The 17,402-nt window shown below is 42.1% G+C and overlaps 1 protein-coding gene across 2 annotated transcripts in view; it reads left to right on the top strand.

Moving 5' to 3' along the window:
- Positions 1–4,234: 4,234 nt before the first annotated feature.
- Positions 4,235–17,402, top strand: part of LOC148066920 (collagen alpha-1(XII) chain-like) — a 69,224-nt gene continuing 56,056 nt past the window's right edge. The window contains exons 1-9 of one of the 2 annotated variants that reach the window (XM_087806520.1): positions 4,235–4,430; positions 9,936–10,052; positions 10,948–11,088; positions 12,246–12,293; positions 12,391–12,648; positions 12,723–12,887; positions 14,375–14,548; positions 14,604–14,894; positions 14,961–15,563. In XM_087806520.1, coding sequence (XP_087662646.1) covers positions 4,367–4,430; positions 9,936–10,052; positions 10,948–11,088; positions 12,246–12,293; positions 12,391–12,648; positions 12,723–12,887; positions 14,375–14,548; positions 14,604–14,894; positions 14,961–15,563 — 1,861 coding nt within the window. In that variant the 5' untranslated portion in view covers positions 4,235–4,366. Of the gene's footprint in view, positions 4,431–9,935; positions 10,053–10,947; positions 11,135–12,245; positions 12,294–12,390; positions 12,649–12,722; positions 12,888–14,374; positions 14,549–14,603; positions 14,895–14,960; positions 15,564–17,402 lie in introns of those variants that run through there. The other variant, XM_087806519.1, reaches the window with a different exon arrangement.

Below are 17,402 nucleotides of genomic sequence, written 5' to 3'. Positions count from 1 at the left end.
ACTTCAACACAAACTTCAACACAAACTTCTACACAAACTTCTAGACAAACTTCTACACAAACTTCTACACAAACTTCTACAACAAACTTCTACACAAACTTCAACACAAACTTCTACACAAACTTCAACACAAACTTCAACACAAACTTCTACACAAACTTCTACACAAACTTCAACACAAACTTCAACACAAACTTCTACACAAACTTCTACACAACCTTCTACACAACCTTCTACACAAACTTCTACACAACCTTCTACATAAACTTCTACACAAACTTCTACATAAACTTCTACACAAACTTCTACACAAACTTCTACACAAACTTCTACACAAACTTCTACACAAACTTCTACACAAACTTCTACACAAACTTCTACACAAACTTCAACACAAACTTCAACACAAACTTCTACACAAACTTCTACACAAACTTCTACACAAACTTCTACACAAACTTCAACATAAACTTCTACACAAACTTCTACACAAACTTCAACACAAATTCAACACAAACTTCATCACAAACTTCATCACAAACTTCAACACAAACTTCAACACAAACTTCAACACAAACTTCTAGACAAACTTCAACACAAACTTCTACACAAACTTCAACACAAACTTCTAGACAAACTTCTACACAAACTTCAACACAAACTTCTACACAAACTTCAACACAAACTTCAACACAAACTTCTACACAAACTTCTACACAAACTTCTACACAAACTTCAACACAAACTTCAACACAAACTTCTACACAAACTTCAACACAAACTTCTACACAAACTTCTACACAAACTTCTACACAAACTTCTACACAAACTTCCACACAAACTTCTACACAAACTTCTACACAAACTTCTACACAAACTTCAACACAAACTTCTACACAAACTTCAACACAAACTTCTACACAAACTTCAACACAAACTTCTACACAAACTTCAACACAAACTTCTACACAAACTTCTACACAAACTTCAACACAAACTTCTACACAAACTTCTACACAAACTTCTACACAAACTTCAACACAAACTTCTAGACAAACTTCAACACAAACTTCTACACAAACTTCTACACAAACTTCAACACAAACTTCTACACAACCTTCTACACAACCTTCTACACAGACTTCTACACAAACTTCTTCACAAACTTCTACACAACCTTCTACACAAACTTCAACACAAACTTCTACACAAATTTCAACACAAACTTCTACACAAACTTCAAAAACTTCTACACAAACTTCTAAACAAACTTCTACACAAACTTCAACACAAACTTCTACACAAACTTCAACACAAACTTCAACACAAACTTCTACACAAACTTCTACACAAACTTCTACACAAACTTCTACACAAACTTCTACACAAACTTCAACACAAACTTCTACACAAACTTCTACACAAACTTCTACACAAACTTCTACACAAACTTCAACACAAACTTCTACACAAACTTCTACACAAACTTCAACACAAACTTCTACACAAACTTCAACACAAACTTCTACACAAACTTCTACACAAACTTCTACACAAACTTCAACACAAACTTCAACACAAACTTCCACACAAACTTCTACACAAACTTCTACACAAACTTCAACACAAACTTCAACACAAACTTCTACACAAACTTCAACACAAACTTCAACACAAACTTCAACACAAACTTCAACACAAACTTCAACACAAACTTCTACACAACCTTCTACACAAACTTCTACACAAACTTCTACACAAACTTCTACACAAACTTCAACACAAACTTCAACACAAACTTCTACACAAACTTCTCCACAAACTTCTACACAAACTTCTACACAAACTTCAACACAAACTTCTACACAAACTTCTACACAAACTTCTACACAAACTTCAACACAAACTTCTACACAAACTTCTACACAAACTTCAACACAAACTTCTACACAAACTTCTACACAAACTTCTACACAAACTTCAACACAAACTTCTACACAAACTTCTACACAACCTTCTACACAAACTTCTACACAAACTTCTACACAAACTTCTACACAAACTTCTACACAAACTTCTACACAAACTTCTACACAAACTTCTACACAAACTTCAACACAAACTTCTACACAAACTTCTACACAACCTTCTACACAAACTTCTACACAAACTTCTACACAAACTTCTACACAAACTTCTACACAAACTTCTACACAAACTTCTACACAAACTTCAACACAAACTTCTACACAAACTTCAACACAAACTTCTACACAAACTTCAACACAAACTTCTACACAAACTTCAACACAAACTTCTACACAAACTTCTACACAAACTTCAACACAAACTTCAACACAAACTTCTACACAAACTTCTACACAAACTTCAACACAAACTTCTACACAAACTTCTACACAAACTTCAACACAAACTTCTACACAAACTTCAACACAAACTTCTACACAAACTTCTACACAAACTTCTACACAAACTTCAACACAAACTTCAACACAAACTTCCACACAAACTTCTACACAAACTTCTACACAAACTTCAACACAAACTTCAACACAAACTTCTACACAAACTTCTACACAAACTTCTACACAAACTTCAACATAAACTTCTACACAAACTTCTACACAAACTTCAACACAAATTCAACACAAACTTCATCACAAACTTCAACACAAACTTCAACACAAACTTCAACACAAACTTCTACACAAACTTCTAGACAAACTTCAACACAAACTTCTACACAAACTTCAACACAAACTTCTAGACAAACTTCTACACAAACTTCAACACAAACTTCTACACAAACTTCTACACAAACTTCAACACAAACTTCAACACAAACTCCTACACAAACTCCTACACAAACTTCTACACAAACTTCAACACAAACTTCAACACAAACTTCTACACAAACTTCAACACAAACTTCTACACAAACTTCTACACAAACTTCTACACAAACTTCAACACAAACTTCTACACAAACTTCTACACAAACTTCTACACAAACTTCTACACAAACTTCTACACAAACTTCAACACAAACTTCTACACAAACTTCTACACAAACTTCTACACAAACTTCAACACAAACTTCAACACAAACTTCTACACAAACTTCAACACAAACTTCAACACAAACTTCAACACAAACTTCTACACAAACTTCTACACAAACTTCTACACAACCTTCTACACAAACTTCTACACAAACTTCTACACAAACTTCTACACAAACTTCTACACAAACTTCAACACAAACTTCAACACAAACTTCTACACAACCTTCTACACAGACTTCTACACAAACTTCTTCACAACCTTCTACACAACCTTCTACACAAACTTCTACACAAACTTCTACACAAACTTCTACACAAACTTCAACACAAACTTCAACACAAACTTCTACACAAACTTCTCCACAAACTTCTACACAAACTTCTACACAACCTTCTACACAACCTTCTACACAAACTTCAACACAACCTTCTACACAAACTTCAACACAAACTTCTACACAAACTTCAACACAAACTTCTCCACAAACTTCAACACAAACTTCTACACAACCTTCTACGCAAACTTCTACACAAACTTCTACACAAACTTCAACACAAACTTCTACACAAACTTCTACACAAACTTCAACACAAACTTCTACACAAACTTCTACACAAACTTCTACACAAACTTCAACACAAACTTCTACACAAACTTCTACACAAACTTCAACACAAACTTCTACACAAACTTCTACACAACCTTCTACACAAACTTCTACACAAACTTCTACACAAACTTCTACACAAACTTCTACACAAACTTCAACACAAACTTCTACACAAACTTCAACACAAACTTCTACACAAACTTCTACACAACCTTCTACACAAACTTCTACACAAACTTCTACACAAACTTCTACACAAACTTCTACACAAACTTCTACACAAACTTCTACACAAACTTCAACACAAACTTCTACACAAACTTCAACACAAACTTCAACACAAACTTCTACACAAACTTCTACACAAACTTCAACACAAACTTCTACACAAACTTCAACACAAACTTCTACACAAACTTCTACACAAACTTCTACACAAACTTCTACACATCAACTGAGACGATGACATCACTGACGTTCATGTCTTGAGGTCAAAGGATCGATAAAGATAATAGATAAAGTGTGTGTGTGTGTGTGTGTGTGTGTGTGTGTGTGTGTGTGTGTGTGTGTGTGTGTGTGTGTGTGTGTGTGTGTGTGTGTTGTGTGTGTGTGTGTGTGTGTGTGTGTGTGTGTGTGTGTGTGTGTGTGTGTGTGTGTGTTCAGGAGGAGATGAAGATGAAGCTTCTGGTGTCGCTGCTGCTCATGTTCTGCTGCTGCGGAGCACAGGATCCTGGTGAGTCTTTATCTTCATCATCATCACTTTCTTCTTCTTCTTCATCTTCATCATCATCACTTTCTTCTTCTTCTTCTCCTTCTTCTTCATCATCATCATCACCTTCTTCTTCTTCTTCTTCTTCATCATCATCACTTTCTTCATCATCTTCACCTTCATCTTCATCTTAACCTTCACCATCTTCATCATCATCACTTTCTTCTTCCTCTTCTTCTTCTTCATCTTCATCTTCTTCATCATCATCACTTTCTTCATCATCATCTTCACCTTCACCATCTTCATCATCATCACTTTCTTCTTCTTCATCATCATCTTCATCATCATCATCATCACCTTCTTCACCTTCTTCATCTTCTTCTTCATCATCTTCATCTTCATCTTCTTCATCTTCATCTTCATCTTCATCTTCATCTTCTTCTTCTTCATCTTCATCTTCTTCTTCTTCTTCATCATCATCACTTTCTTCATCATCATCATCTTCACCTTCATCTTCATCATCATCTTAACCTTCACCATCTTCATCATCATCACTTTCTTCTTCTTCTTCATCATCATCATCATCACCTTCTTCACCTTCTTCATCTTCATCTTCATCTTCATCTTCATCTTCTTCTTCATCTTCATCTTCATCTTCTTCTTCATCTTCTTCTTCATCTTCTTCTTCATCTTCTTCTTCATCTTCTTCTTCATCATCTTCATCTTCATCATCTTCATCTTCTTCTTCTTCATCATCTTCATCATCACCTCCTCCTTCATCTTCATCTTCATCTTAACCTTCATCATCATCATCACCTCCTCCTCCTCCTCCTTCTTCTTCTTCTTCTTCTGTGTGAGTGTTGTAGTTGTCGGTCAAAGGTCAAAGGTCAAAGGTCTCAGGAACTCTTAAACTGATCATGTCTGAAATGTAAACAAAGAAGTTCCATGTTCGTCCAGCTGGAGGCGCAGTTGAGCTCCTGTGGTCAGACAGTTTTCCAGCAGCTCCAGGTTCAGGTTCTTCTCAATGGAGAACCTTCGCTCGTGAACAAGTCTTCAGGTGGTGTCTACCTGATCCTGGGTCTGGACTCTGCTGACCAGGACTGGGTCGAGACTCAGTGGCATCAGGAGACCTGGACCAGAACCTGAACTGAGAGTGTTCCGGGTCGCCTCCGACCTTGGAGATGGACCGGTTCTGTTGCTAAGGGCGGCCATCTTTGCTGACGTTGACGCGTTTCTAGAGGAACGTTTGGGGTTTTAAGCCGCAGCTCGGAACCGCTGGTCCGAACCCAGGTTGGTGGTTCCTTACATCAATGTGCCGTCCTGTGTTGTCCCGGTCAAGTTGGGACCAGGTCTGGTCTGGACCTGGGTTCTGGCTTCACGACAATATTTGACATGTGATATTCTTTGTCGCCGCTGAGGTTGGTGTGTGTTAGCATGTTAGCCGTGCTTATGTTAAAACTTCTTTGCTATATTAGCAGCTAGTTGATCAGCTTCACATTAGCATCTATAATAGCAGCCACATTAGCATCTATAATAGCAGCCGCAATAGCATCTATAATAGCAGCCACATTAGCATCTATAATAGAAGCCAAGTTAGCATCTATAATAACAGCCACAGCCACATCAGCATCTAAAATAGAAGCGACATTAGCATCTATAATAGCAGCCGCAATAGCATCTATAATAGCAGCCACATTAGCATCTATAATAGCAGCCACATTAGCATCTGTAATAGCAGCCACAGCCACATTAGCATCTAAAGCCACATTAGCATCTATAATAGCAGCCACAATAGCATCTATAATAGAAGCCACATTAGCATCTATACTAGCAGCTACATTAGCATCTATAATAGCAGCCACATTAGCATCTATAATAGCAGCCACATTAGCATCTAAAATAGCAGCTACATTAGCATCTATAATAGCAGCTACATTAGCATCTATAATAGAAGCCACATTAGCATCTATAATGGCAGCCGCAATAGCATCTATAATAGCAGCCACATTAGCATCTATACTAGCAGCTACATTAGCATCTATAATAGCAGCCACATTAGCATCTAAAATAGCAGCTACATTAGCATCTATAATAGCAGCTACATTAGCATCTATAATAGAAGCCACATTAGCATCTATAATAGCAGCCGCAATTGCATCTATAATAGCAGCCACATTAGCATCTATAATAGAAGCCACATTAGCATCTATAATAGCAGCCACATTAGCATCTATAATAGCAGCCGCAATAGCATCTATAACAGCAGCCACATTAGCATCTAAAATAGCAGCTACATTAGCATCTATAATAGCAGCTACATTAGCATCTATAATAGAAGCCACATTAGCATCTATAATAGCAGCCACGTTAGCATCTATAATAGCAGCCACATTAGCATCTGTAATAGCAGCCACATTAGCATCTATAATAGCAGCCAAATTAGCATCTATAATAGCAGCTACATTAGCATCTATAATAGAAGCCACATTAGCATCTAAAATAGCAGCTACATTGGCATCTATAATAGCAGCTACATTAGCATCTATAATAGAAGCCACATTAGCATCTATAATAGCAGCCACATTAGCATCTATAATAGAAGCCACATTAGCATCTATAATAGCAGCCACATTAGCATCTATACTAGCAGCTACATTAGCAGCTATACTAGCAGCCACATTAGAATCTATAATAGAAGCCACATTAGCATTTATAATAGCAGCCGCAATAGCATCTATAATAGCAGCCACATTAGCATCTATAATAGAAGCCACATTAGCAGCTATAATAGAAGCCACATTAGCATCTATAATAGCAGCCGCAATAGCATCTATAATAGCAGACACATTAGCATCTATAATAGAAGCCACATTAGCATCTAAAATAGAAACCACATTAGCATCTATAATAGCAGCCGCAATAGCATCTATAATAGCAGCCACATTAGCATCTATAATAGAAGCCAAGTTAGCATCTATAATAGCAGCCACATTAGCATCTATAATAGCAACTACATTAGCATCTATACTAGCAACTACAATAGCATCTACAATAGCAGCCACATTAGCATCTATACTAGCAACTACATTAGCATCTACAATAGCAGCCACATTAGCATCTATAATAGAAGCCACATTAGCATCTATAATAGCAGCCGCAATAGCATCTATAATAGCAGCCACATTAGCATCTATAATAGAAGCCACATTAGCAGCTATAATAGAAGCCACATTAGCATCTATAATAGCAGCCATATCAGCATCTATAATAGCAGCCACATTAGCATCTTAAATAGCAGCTACATTAGCATCTATACTAGCAGCTACATTAGCATCTATAATAGAAGCCACATTAGCATCTATAATAGAAGCCACATTAGCATCTATAGTAGCAGCTACATTAGCAGCTATAATAGCAGCCACATTAGAATGTATAATAGCAGCCACAATAGCATCTACACTATCAGCTACATTAGCATCTATAATAGCAGCCACATCAGCATCTAAAATAGCAGCTACATTAGCATCTATAATAGCAGCCACATTAGCATCTAAAATAGCAGCCACATTAGCATCTATAATAGCAGCCACATTAGCATCTATAATAGCAGCCACATTAGCATCTATACTAGCAGCTACATTAGCATCTATAATAGCAGCCACATTAGCATCTAAAATAGCAGCTACATTAGCATCTATAATAGCAGCTACATTAGCATCTATAATAGCAGCCACATTAGCATCTATAATAGCAGCCACATTAGCATCTATACTAGCAGCTACATTAGCGTCTATAATAGCAGCCACATTGGCATCTAAAATAGCGGCTACATTAGCATCTATAATAGCAGCTACATTAGCATCTATAATAGAAGCCACATTAGCATCTATAATAGCAGCCGCAATAGCATCTATAATAGAAGCCACATTAGCATCTAAAATAGAAGCCACATTAGCATCTATAATAGCAGCCACATTAGAATCTATAATAGCAGCCACATTAGCATCTATACTAGCAGCTACATTAGCATCTATAATAGAAGCCACATTAGCATCTATAATAGCAGCCGCAATAGCATCTATAATAGCAGCCACATTAGCATCTAAAATAGAAGCCACATTAGCATCTATAATAGCAGCCGCAATAGCATCTATAATAGCAGTCACATTAGCATCTATAATAGAAGCCAAGTTAGCATCTATAATAGCAGCTACATTAGCATCTATAATAGAAGCCACATTAGCATCTATAATAGCAGCCGCAATAGCATCTATACTAGTAGCCACATTAGCATCTATAATAGAAGCCACATTAGCATCTATAATAGCAGCTACATTAGCATCTATAATAGAAGCCACATTAGCATCTATAATAGCAGCCGCAATAGCATCTATAATAGCAGCCACATTAGCATCTATAATAGCAGCCACATTAGCATCTATACTAGCAGCTACATTAGCATCTATAATAGCAGCCACATTAGCATCTAAAATAGCAGCTACATTAGCATCTATAATAGCAGCTACATTAGCATCTATAATAGAAGCCACATTAGCATCTATAATAGCAGCCACATTAGCATCTATAATAGAAGCCAAGTTAGCATCTATAATAGCAGCCACAGCCACATTAGCATCTGTAATAGCAGCCACAGCCACATTAGCATCTAAAGCCACATTAGCATCTATAATAGCAGCTACATTACAATCTATACTAGCAGTTACATTAGCATCTACAATAGCAGCCACATTAGCATCTATACTAGCAACTACATTAGCATCTATACTAGCAACTACAATAGCATCTACAATAGCAGCCACATTAGCATCTATAATAGCAACTACATTAGCATCTACAATAGCAGCCACATTAGCATCTATAATAGCAACTACATTAGCATCTACAATAGCAGCCACATTAGCATCTATACTAGCAACTACATTAGCATCTCTACTAGCAACTAAAATAGCATCTACAATAGCAGCCACATTAGCATCTATAATAGCAACTACATTAGCATCTACAATAGCAGCTACATTAGCATCTACAATAGCAACTACATTAGCATCTACAATAGCAGCCACATTAGCAGCTTAACTAACAGTTACTTAAATTAGGAAATGTGACGCAGAGCAGTTAGCTCGTCACTGACTAGTTGCTAGTTAGCAGATGTTCAACACCCAACCTGTAGAGTATCACGTCAAAATATAGTTGGTTGTGTTGTTTGTGAGACGTGTGTGTTTAAAGTTGCACGTGTTCATGCCTGAGGTTCACAAAAGACGCTAACCTGTTAGCGTAGCAGGCTAGCGTCTTTTACAAGGTTTGCAATGGAGCAGCAGGAAGTGGATCCATTGTACAACCAGCAGTCGTGGGTCGGGCTCGCGGGTGGTTCTGGTCGGTGTGATGGAGCCTGAACCGTGCGGCTCCTCCACACTACCGGCGTCGACCAATCACGTCTCAGCAGAACATCTTCTGGTGTCGGTCCGACCCGTGTGCGACCCGGTGCTAACGCGACGCTTCCCTCCGCAGTGGAGCCTCCGTCGGACCTGAGGTTCCGGATCGTGAGTGAGGGGTCGGTGCAGATATCGTGGCTCCGGCCCTCGTCTGGGATCCAGGGCTTCCGGGTGCGAGTGACCTCGGACTCAGGTGGGTGCAGGTCCAGTCCTGCTGGGCCAACATTCATTACTAGGTCCTGCTCGCACACGTCTGCCACACGCATGGAAGTTCTTCCACATTTCTGCTGTCAGAACCTGGAACACAAACAAGTGGTTCTTCTGGACCACAGAACACTCTGACTGAATTCATCTGACGGACCAGAACCACTCGTCAAATATCCAGAAGAACATCAGACTCTCAAGAACCTGCCACTGGACCAATGAACCAATGACTGAGGTTCTGACCGAGGTTCTGACAGAGGTTCTGACTAAGGTTCTGACTGAGGTTCTGACTGAGGTTCTGACTGAGGTTCTGACTAAGGTTCTGACTGACTGAGGTTCTGACTGAGGTTCAGACTGAGGTTCTGACTAAGGTTCTGACTGACTGAGGTTCTGACTGAGGTTCTGACTGAGGTTCTGACTAAGGTTCTGACTGAGGTTCTGACTGACTGAGGTTCTGACCGACTAAGTTTCTGACGGAAGTTCTGACTAAGGTTCTGACTGAGGTTCTGACTGAGGTTCTGACGGAAGTTCTGACTAAGGTTCTGACCGACTAAGGTTCTGACGGAAGTTCTGACTAAGGTTCTGACTGAGGTTCTGACTGAGGTTCTGACTGACTGAGGTTCTGACTAAGGTTCTGACTGAGGTTCTGACTGAGGTTCTGACTGAGGTTCTGACTGAGGTTCTGACTAAGGTTCTGACTGAGGTTCTGATTGAGGTTCTGACTGAGGTTCTGACTAAGGTTCTGACTAAGGTTCTGACTGAGGTTCTGACTGAGGTTCTGACTGAGGTTCTGACTAAGGTTCTGACTGAGGTTCTGACTGAGGTTCTGATTGGTAAAGGTCTGGAGGGTAAAGGCACTAATGGGTTCCCCTTTGACTCCACAGACCGGCCCAGAGAACTGACTCTTCCCGCCTCCGCCACCAGAACCTCCATCTCAGACCTGAGTCCAGACGTGGACTACACTGTCAGCATCTCTGCCTTCAGAGGACCAGCAGAGAGTCCAGCCGTCTATGGACAGTTCACCAGTGAGTGTTTGGGGGCCAGTCTGGACCTGGTTCAGACCCGGTCCAGGTTAGTTGTGTGTGTCTGTTTCTGTGTGTGTGTGTTACGGTGTGTGTGTGTGTGTGTGTGTCAGTAGATCATCAAACACAGATGTTTCTTGAAGGAGTCAGTAGATCATCAAACACAGAGATGGTTCCAAAGCTTAGGAGCAACAGTCTGGAAGGATTTCTCTCCTCTGGTCCTGAAGTTCAGGAACCATCAGTAGATTCTGATCCACAGACCTCAGAGCCCGAGCTGGGGTGTAAGTCTGGATCAGATCATGAAGGTCTGACCATGAATAGATCTGAAAGTAAGAACCAGAATTTTAAAGTTGATCCTGAAAGAAACTGGCAGCCAGTGAAGAGTTTGAAGGAGAAATGTGAGTTCTTCTACTAGAGCGGCTCAGAATTCTGGCTGCAAAGTTTTGAATCAACTGCAGGCGAGACGATCCTTCTTGTTAAGACATGAAACAAACTGTGAACCTTGAGGGACTCCACACAACAGATGATTCAGACCTCATTTGATTGGCAGATACACTAAAACTGCGCCCAGAAAGGTAAGATGAGAACCATTGGAACACAGACCCAGACAGTCTTCATCCCTCTGGTTCAACTGTGTCAAAGGCTGAGGACAGATCCAACAGAACCAGAACATCATGATGATGGACAAGAATGAAGATTAGAAATAGGCCTGAAATTACTGAGGTCAGTCGGGTCTAAGCCTGGCTTTTTGAGCAGAGGCTCCACAATGGTTTAAATGCATTAAAAACCCCTGTGGAAAGGGAGAGGTTCACCATATTGGTAACTCAGGGGTCAATTACATCAAATACTTTGATAAAAACAAGGAAGGACGTCATCTGAGCAAGAGGAGGGTTTCATCTTGTTCACTAGTGATGAAATATCACCCAAAGATACAGCAGTGAAGGAGGACCAAGAGGAGGAGAGGGGCTCAGAGACAGTAGGGGTTCCAAACAAAGAGAGATTTTCTCTTTGATCAATTTAATGTTGTCAGTAAAAACCTCAACAATGCATTGATGTCAGCTTCACACAGTGTGTGTGTGTGTGTGTGTGTGTGTGTGTGTGTGTGTGTGTTTCTTCTTTTACTGTCCAAGTTGTTCACTTACATAACATTTGTTCTGCAGTGGAGTCGAGCAGTCGAGACTCCAGGAAAACAGATGTGAACTCAGTCAGTGAGTAAACTTTACCTTCTGCTTCATCATCTTCATCTTCATCTTCATCTTCATCTTCATCATCTTCATCATCATCTGTGGGTCATCATGTTCTCAGGGTGTTCTGACGGAGCAGTGGTGGACCTGGTGTTTCTGGTCGACTTCTCCAGGAGTGTCAGCAGGTCCGACTTCAAACATGTGAGCAGCTTCATTGCATCAGTGGCCGGAGCTTTCCAGCTCGGAGCAGACCAGACCCGCGTGTCTGTGGTCCAGTCCAGCAGCGAGCGTCAGATCCGACTGGACCAGCATCTGACCCGAGCTCAGCTGATGCAGGCCCTCGGATCCATGATGTCCAAGAGAGAAGACACCAGGAGCAGTAGGTCACACACACACACACACACACACACACACACACACACACACACTAAACTGTTGGACTCTTGTGTGCAGACCAGGATCTGGGTCACGTGATCAGGGAGGTCTTCACAGAGCAGGCCGGGATGAGGAGGAACTTCCCCAGAGTTCTGCTCGTGATCACAGACGGAAGATCTCAAGACTCTCTGGAGGATTCACTGAGAGAAGTCAGGAGTCGAGGCGTGGAGGTGTTCGTGCTCGGTACGACTATCACACAACACAACACTCGTGCGCACACTGGTGGTGATGCAATCGGAGGGAGGGAGTCGAGGGAGTCGAAGGAGTCGAGGGAGTCGAGGGAGGGAGGAGTCGAGGGAGGAGCGACTCCTGCTTCAGTCAAGTTTTCTGAGCGTCAAACTTTCCACTAACTCTGGAAATAAAACTGTTGCCACGGCGATAAAACATCTGCTCATATTCCAGCAGATGCACACTTCTACACACAAGTCTAGACACACACACTTTTCTCTTCTCTGAGCGAAGGTCCATGTAGGTCATGTAGGTTCTCATCGTGCAGGGTTGAAGGTCGTCACGGTAAGTGTGGTCTGACGTCACATGATGTCATCTGTCCTCAGACAGATGTTCTTCTGAGACCCTCAGACAGATGTTCTTCTGAGACACTCAGACAGATGTTCTTCTGAGACCCTCAGACAGATGTTCTTCTGAGACCCTCTGACAGATGTTCTTCTGAGACCCTCTGACAGATGTTCTTCTGAGACCCTCTGACAGATGTTCTTCTGAGACCCTCAGACAGATGTTCTTCTGAGACCCTCTGACAGATGTTCTTCTGAGACCCTCAGACAGATGTTCTTCTAAGACCCTCAGACAGATGTTCTTCTGAGACTCTCAGATAGATGTTCTTCTGAGACCCTCAGACAGATGTTCTTCTGAGACCCTCAGACAGATGTTCTTCTGAGACCCTCTGACAGATGTTCTTCTGAGACCCTCAGAGAGATGTTCTTCTGAGACCATCAGACAGATGTTCTTCTGAGACCCTCTGACAGATGTACTTCTGAGACCCTCAGACAGATGTTCTTCTGAGACCCTCAGAGAGATGTTCTTCTGAGACCCTCAGAAAGATGTTCTTCTGAGACCCTCAGAAAGATGTTCTTCTGAGACCCTCAGACAGATGTTCTTCTCAGACCCTCAGACAGATGTTCTTCTGAGACCCTCAGATAGATGTTCTTCTGAGACCCTCAGAAAGATGTTCTTCTGAGACCATCAGACAGATGTTCTTCTGAGACCCTCAGAAAGATGTTCTTCTGAGACCATCAGACAGATGTTCTTCTGAGACCCTCAGAGAGATGTTCTTCTGAGACCCTCAGAGAGATGTTCTTCTGAGACCCTCAGAGAGATGTTCTTCTGAGACCCTCAGACAGATGTTCTTCTGAGACCCTCAGATAGATGTTCTTCTGAGACCCTCTGACAGATGTTCTTCTGAGACCATCAGACAGATGTTCTTCTGAGACCCTCAGAAGATGTTCTTCTGAGACCCTCTGACAGATGTTCTTCTGAGACCATCAGACAGATGTTCTTCTGAGACCCTCAGAGTGATGTTCTTCTGAGACCCTCAGAGAAGACTCTCCTTCACTCTGGAGCTGGACTCTACTCACTGTTCATGTGTGTGTGTGTACCCTTGTGTTTGTGTGTGTGTGTGTCCCCGTGTGTTCATGTGTGTGTGTGTGTTTCAGGACTGCAACTGGCAGACGTGCAGCAGCTGCAGTTTGTGGCGTCGACGCCTCTCGACGCTCACGTCTTCAGTGTCTCTACCGTGGACCACATCAAGTCGGTGCAGCCCACCTTGATCTCCCAAGTCTGCGCGGGTGTGGACCACCAGCTGGAGTCTCTGGGGAGCGGCCAGGAAGGTGAGTCGTGTCTCAGCTGAGATGTTTAGCCGTTGACTCTTCACCACGTCTGCAGTGGTGGAGCCGGCGTCCAACCTCAGGGTGTTGGAGGTGTCGTCCAAGTCCCTGAAGCTCACCTGGGACCCCTCCCAGGATCAGGTTTCCGGGTACAGACTCCAGCTGGTTCCCATGATGGTCGGCAGCCGCCGGCAGGAGTTGTTCGTTGGCCCGACTCAAACCTCTGCCCTGGTCCGAGACCTGAGCCCGGACACAGAGTACCAGATCCAGCTGTTCGCCCTCAAAGGACTGACGCCCAGCGAAGCCGTCACGGAGCTGCAGAAGACACGTCCGGTCCGAGTGTCTGTGGGTGAGCTGACCTTCATCTGCCCGTCCTCCCGTCACCCGACCTGACCTTGACCCTGGTGCTCCCCAGAATGTTCTCTCGGTGTGGACGTGCAAGCTGACGTGGTCCTGCTGGTGGACGGGTCTTACAGCATTGGACTGGCCAACTTTGCCAAGGTCCGAGCATTCCTAGAGGTTCTGGTCAACACCTTCGACATCGGGTCAGACAAGGTCCAGATCAGTCTGGTACAGTACAGCCGGGACCCCCACACAGAGTTCTACTTGGACACCCACCATGACCTGCAGGCCGTCGTCAAGGCGGTCCGGTCCTTCCCCTATCGCGGTGGCTCCACCAACACGGGCCGGGCCATGACCTATGTGAGGGAGAAGATCTTTCAAGCCGGCCGCGGCGCCCGGGACCACGTGCCACGGGTCACCATCCTCATCACAGACGGGAAGTCCTCCGACGCCTTCCAGGGTCCGGCCACTCAACTGAGGCGAGCGGATGTGGAGATCTTTGCAGTGGGCGTGAAGGACGCGGTGCGGTCCGAGCTGGAGGCCATCGCCAACACGCCCGCGGACACCCACGTGTTCACCGTGGAGGACTTCGACGCCTTCCAGAAGATCTCCTCGGAACTGACCCAGTCCATCTGCCTGAGGATTGAGCAGGAGCTCCTGGTCATCAACCGCAGACGTGAGTCCAGATGATCCAAACAATTCTTACCTGATGAGTAATCAGCCTTTGTTTATACAACGAGTCCCTTGGAGGTGGAGACTGTTGATTTAACACACACGCACATACACACTTTAACACACACGCACACTAACACATACACACTTTAAAGCTCAGTTCACTGATCCTCAGATGGACGAAGACCTTAGAAGGTCAAAGGTCACCTCAGTTCACTGCAGCCTTGTGTGAGCGTGTGTGTGTGTGTGTGTGTGTGTGTGTTTATGTGGGGAAGTCAGACCTGAACGTTTGTGTAGCCGAGTGTGTTTACTGCTGAGCCAGGTGTGTTTAGAGGAGAAATACACAAAGTGTATTTGTGTGTGTATAAAAGATGTGTGTGTAGGTGCGAGTGTGTGTAGGTGTGTATAAAGACGTGTGTGTATAAAAGATGTGTGTGTAGGTGCGAGTGTGTGTAGGTGTGTATAAAGATGTGTGTGTATAAAAGATGTGTGTGTAGGTGCGAGTGTGTGTAGGTGTGTATAAAGATGTGTGTGTATAAAGATGTGTGTATGAAAGATGTGTGTGTAGGTGTGTATAAAGACGTGTGTGTAGGTGCGAGTGTGTGTAGGTGTGTATAAAGATGTGTGTAGATGTGTATAAAGATGTGTGTAGGTGTGTATAAAGATGTGTGTGTATAAAGATGTGTGTATGAAAGATGTGTGTGTAGGTGCGAGTGTGTGTAGGTGTGTATAAAGACGTGTGTGTAGGTGCGAGTGTGTGTAGGTGTGTATAAAGATGTGTGTAGGTGTGTATAAAGATGTGTGTATAAAGATGTGTGTATAAAGATGTGTGTGTATAAAGATGTGTGTGTATAAAGATGTGTGTGTATAAAGATGTGTGTGTAGGTGTGTATAAAGATGTGTGTATAAAGATGTGTGTGTATAAAGATGTGTGTATAAAGATGTGTGTGTAGGTGTGTATACAGATGTGTGTGTAGGTGTGTGTAGGTGTGTATAAAGATGTGTGTGTAGGTGTGTATAAAGATGTGTGTGTAGGTGTGTATAAAGATGTGTGTGTAGGTGTGTATAAAGATGTGTGTGTATAAAGATGTGTGTGTAGGTGTGTATAAAGATGTGTGTGTAGGTGTGTATAAAGATGTGTGTATAAAGATGTGTGTGTAGGTGTGTATACAGATGTGTGTATAAAGATGTGTGTGTATGTGTGTATAAAGATGTGTGTATAAAGATGTGTGTAGGTGCGAGTGTGTGTAGGTGTGTATAAAGATGTGTGTGTATAAAAGATGTGTGTGTAGGTGCGAGTGTGTGTAGGTGTGTATAAAGACGTGTGTGTATAAAAGATGTGTGTGTAGGTGCGAGTGTGTGTAGGTGTGTATAAAGATGTGTGTGTATAAAAGATGTGTGTGTAGGTGCGAGTGTGTGTAGGTGTGTATAAAGATGTGTGTGTATAAAGATGTGTGTATGAAAGATGTGTGTGTAGGTGTGTATAAAGACGTGTGTGTAGGTGCGAGTGTGTGTAGGTGTGTATAAAGATGTGTGTAGATGTGTATAAAGATGTGTGTAGGTGTGTATAAAGATGTGTGTGTATAAAGATGTGTGTATGAAAGATGTGTGTGTAGGTGCGAGTGTGTGTAGGTGTGTATAAAGACGTGTGTGTAGGTGCGAGTGTGTGTAGGTGTGTATAAAGATGTGTGTAGGTGTGTATAAAGATGTGTGTATAAAGATGTGTGTGTATAAAGATGTGTGTGTATAAAGATGTGTGTATAAAGATGTGTGTGTAGGTGTGTATACAGATGTGTGTGTAGGTGTGTATAAAGATGTGTGTATAAAGATGTGTGTGTATAAA

This window comes from Callionymus lyra, chromosome 13 (assembly GCF_982586985.1).
Source record: "Callionymus lyra chromosome 13, fCalLyr1.hap1.1, whole genome shotgun sequence".
NCBI classification, from domain to species: domain Eukaryota; kingdom Metazoa; phylum Chordata; class Actinopteri; order Syngnathiformes; family Callionymidae; genus Callionymus; species Callionymus lyra.
This window is presented reverse-complemented; position numbering and strand designations above follow the sequence as displayed.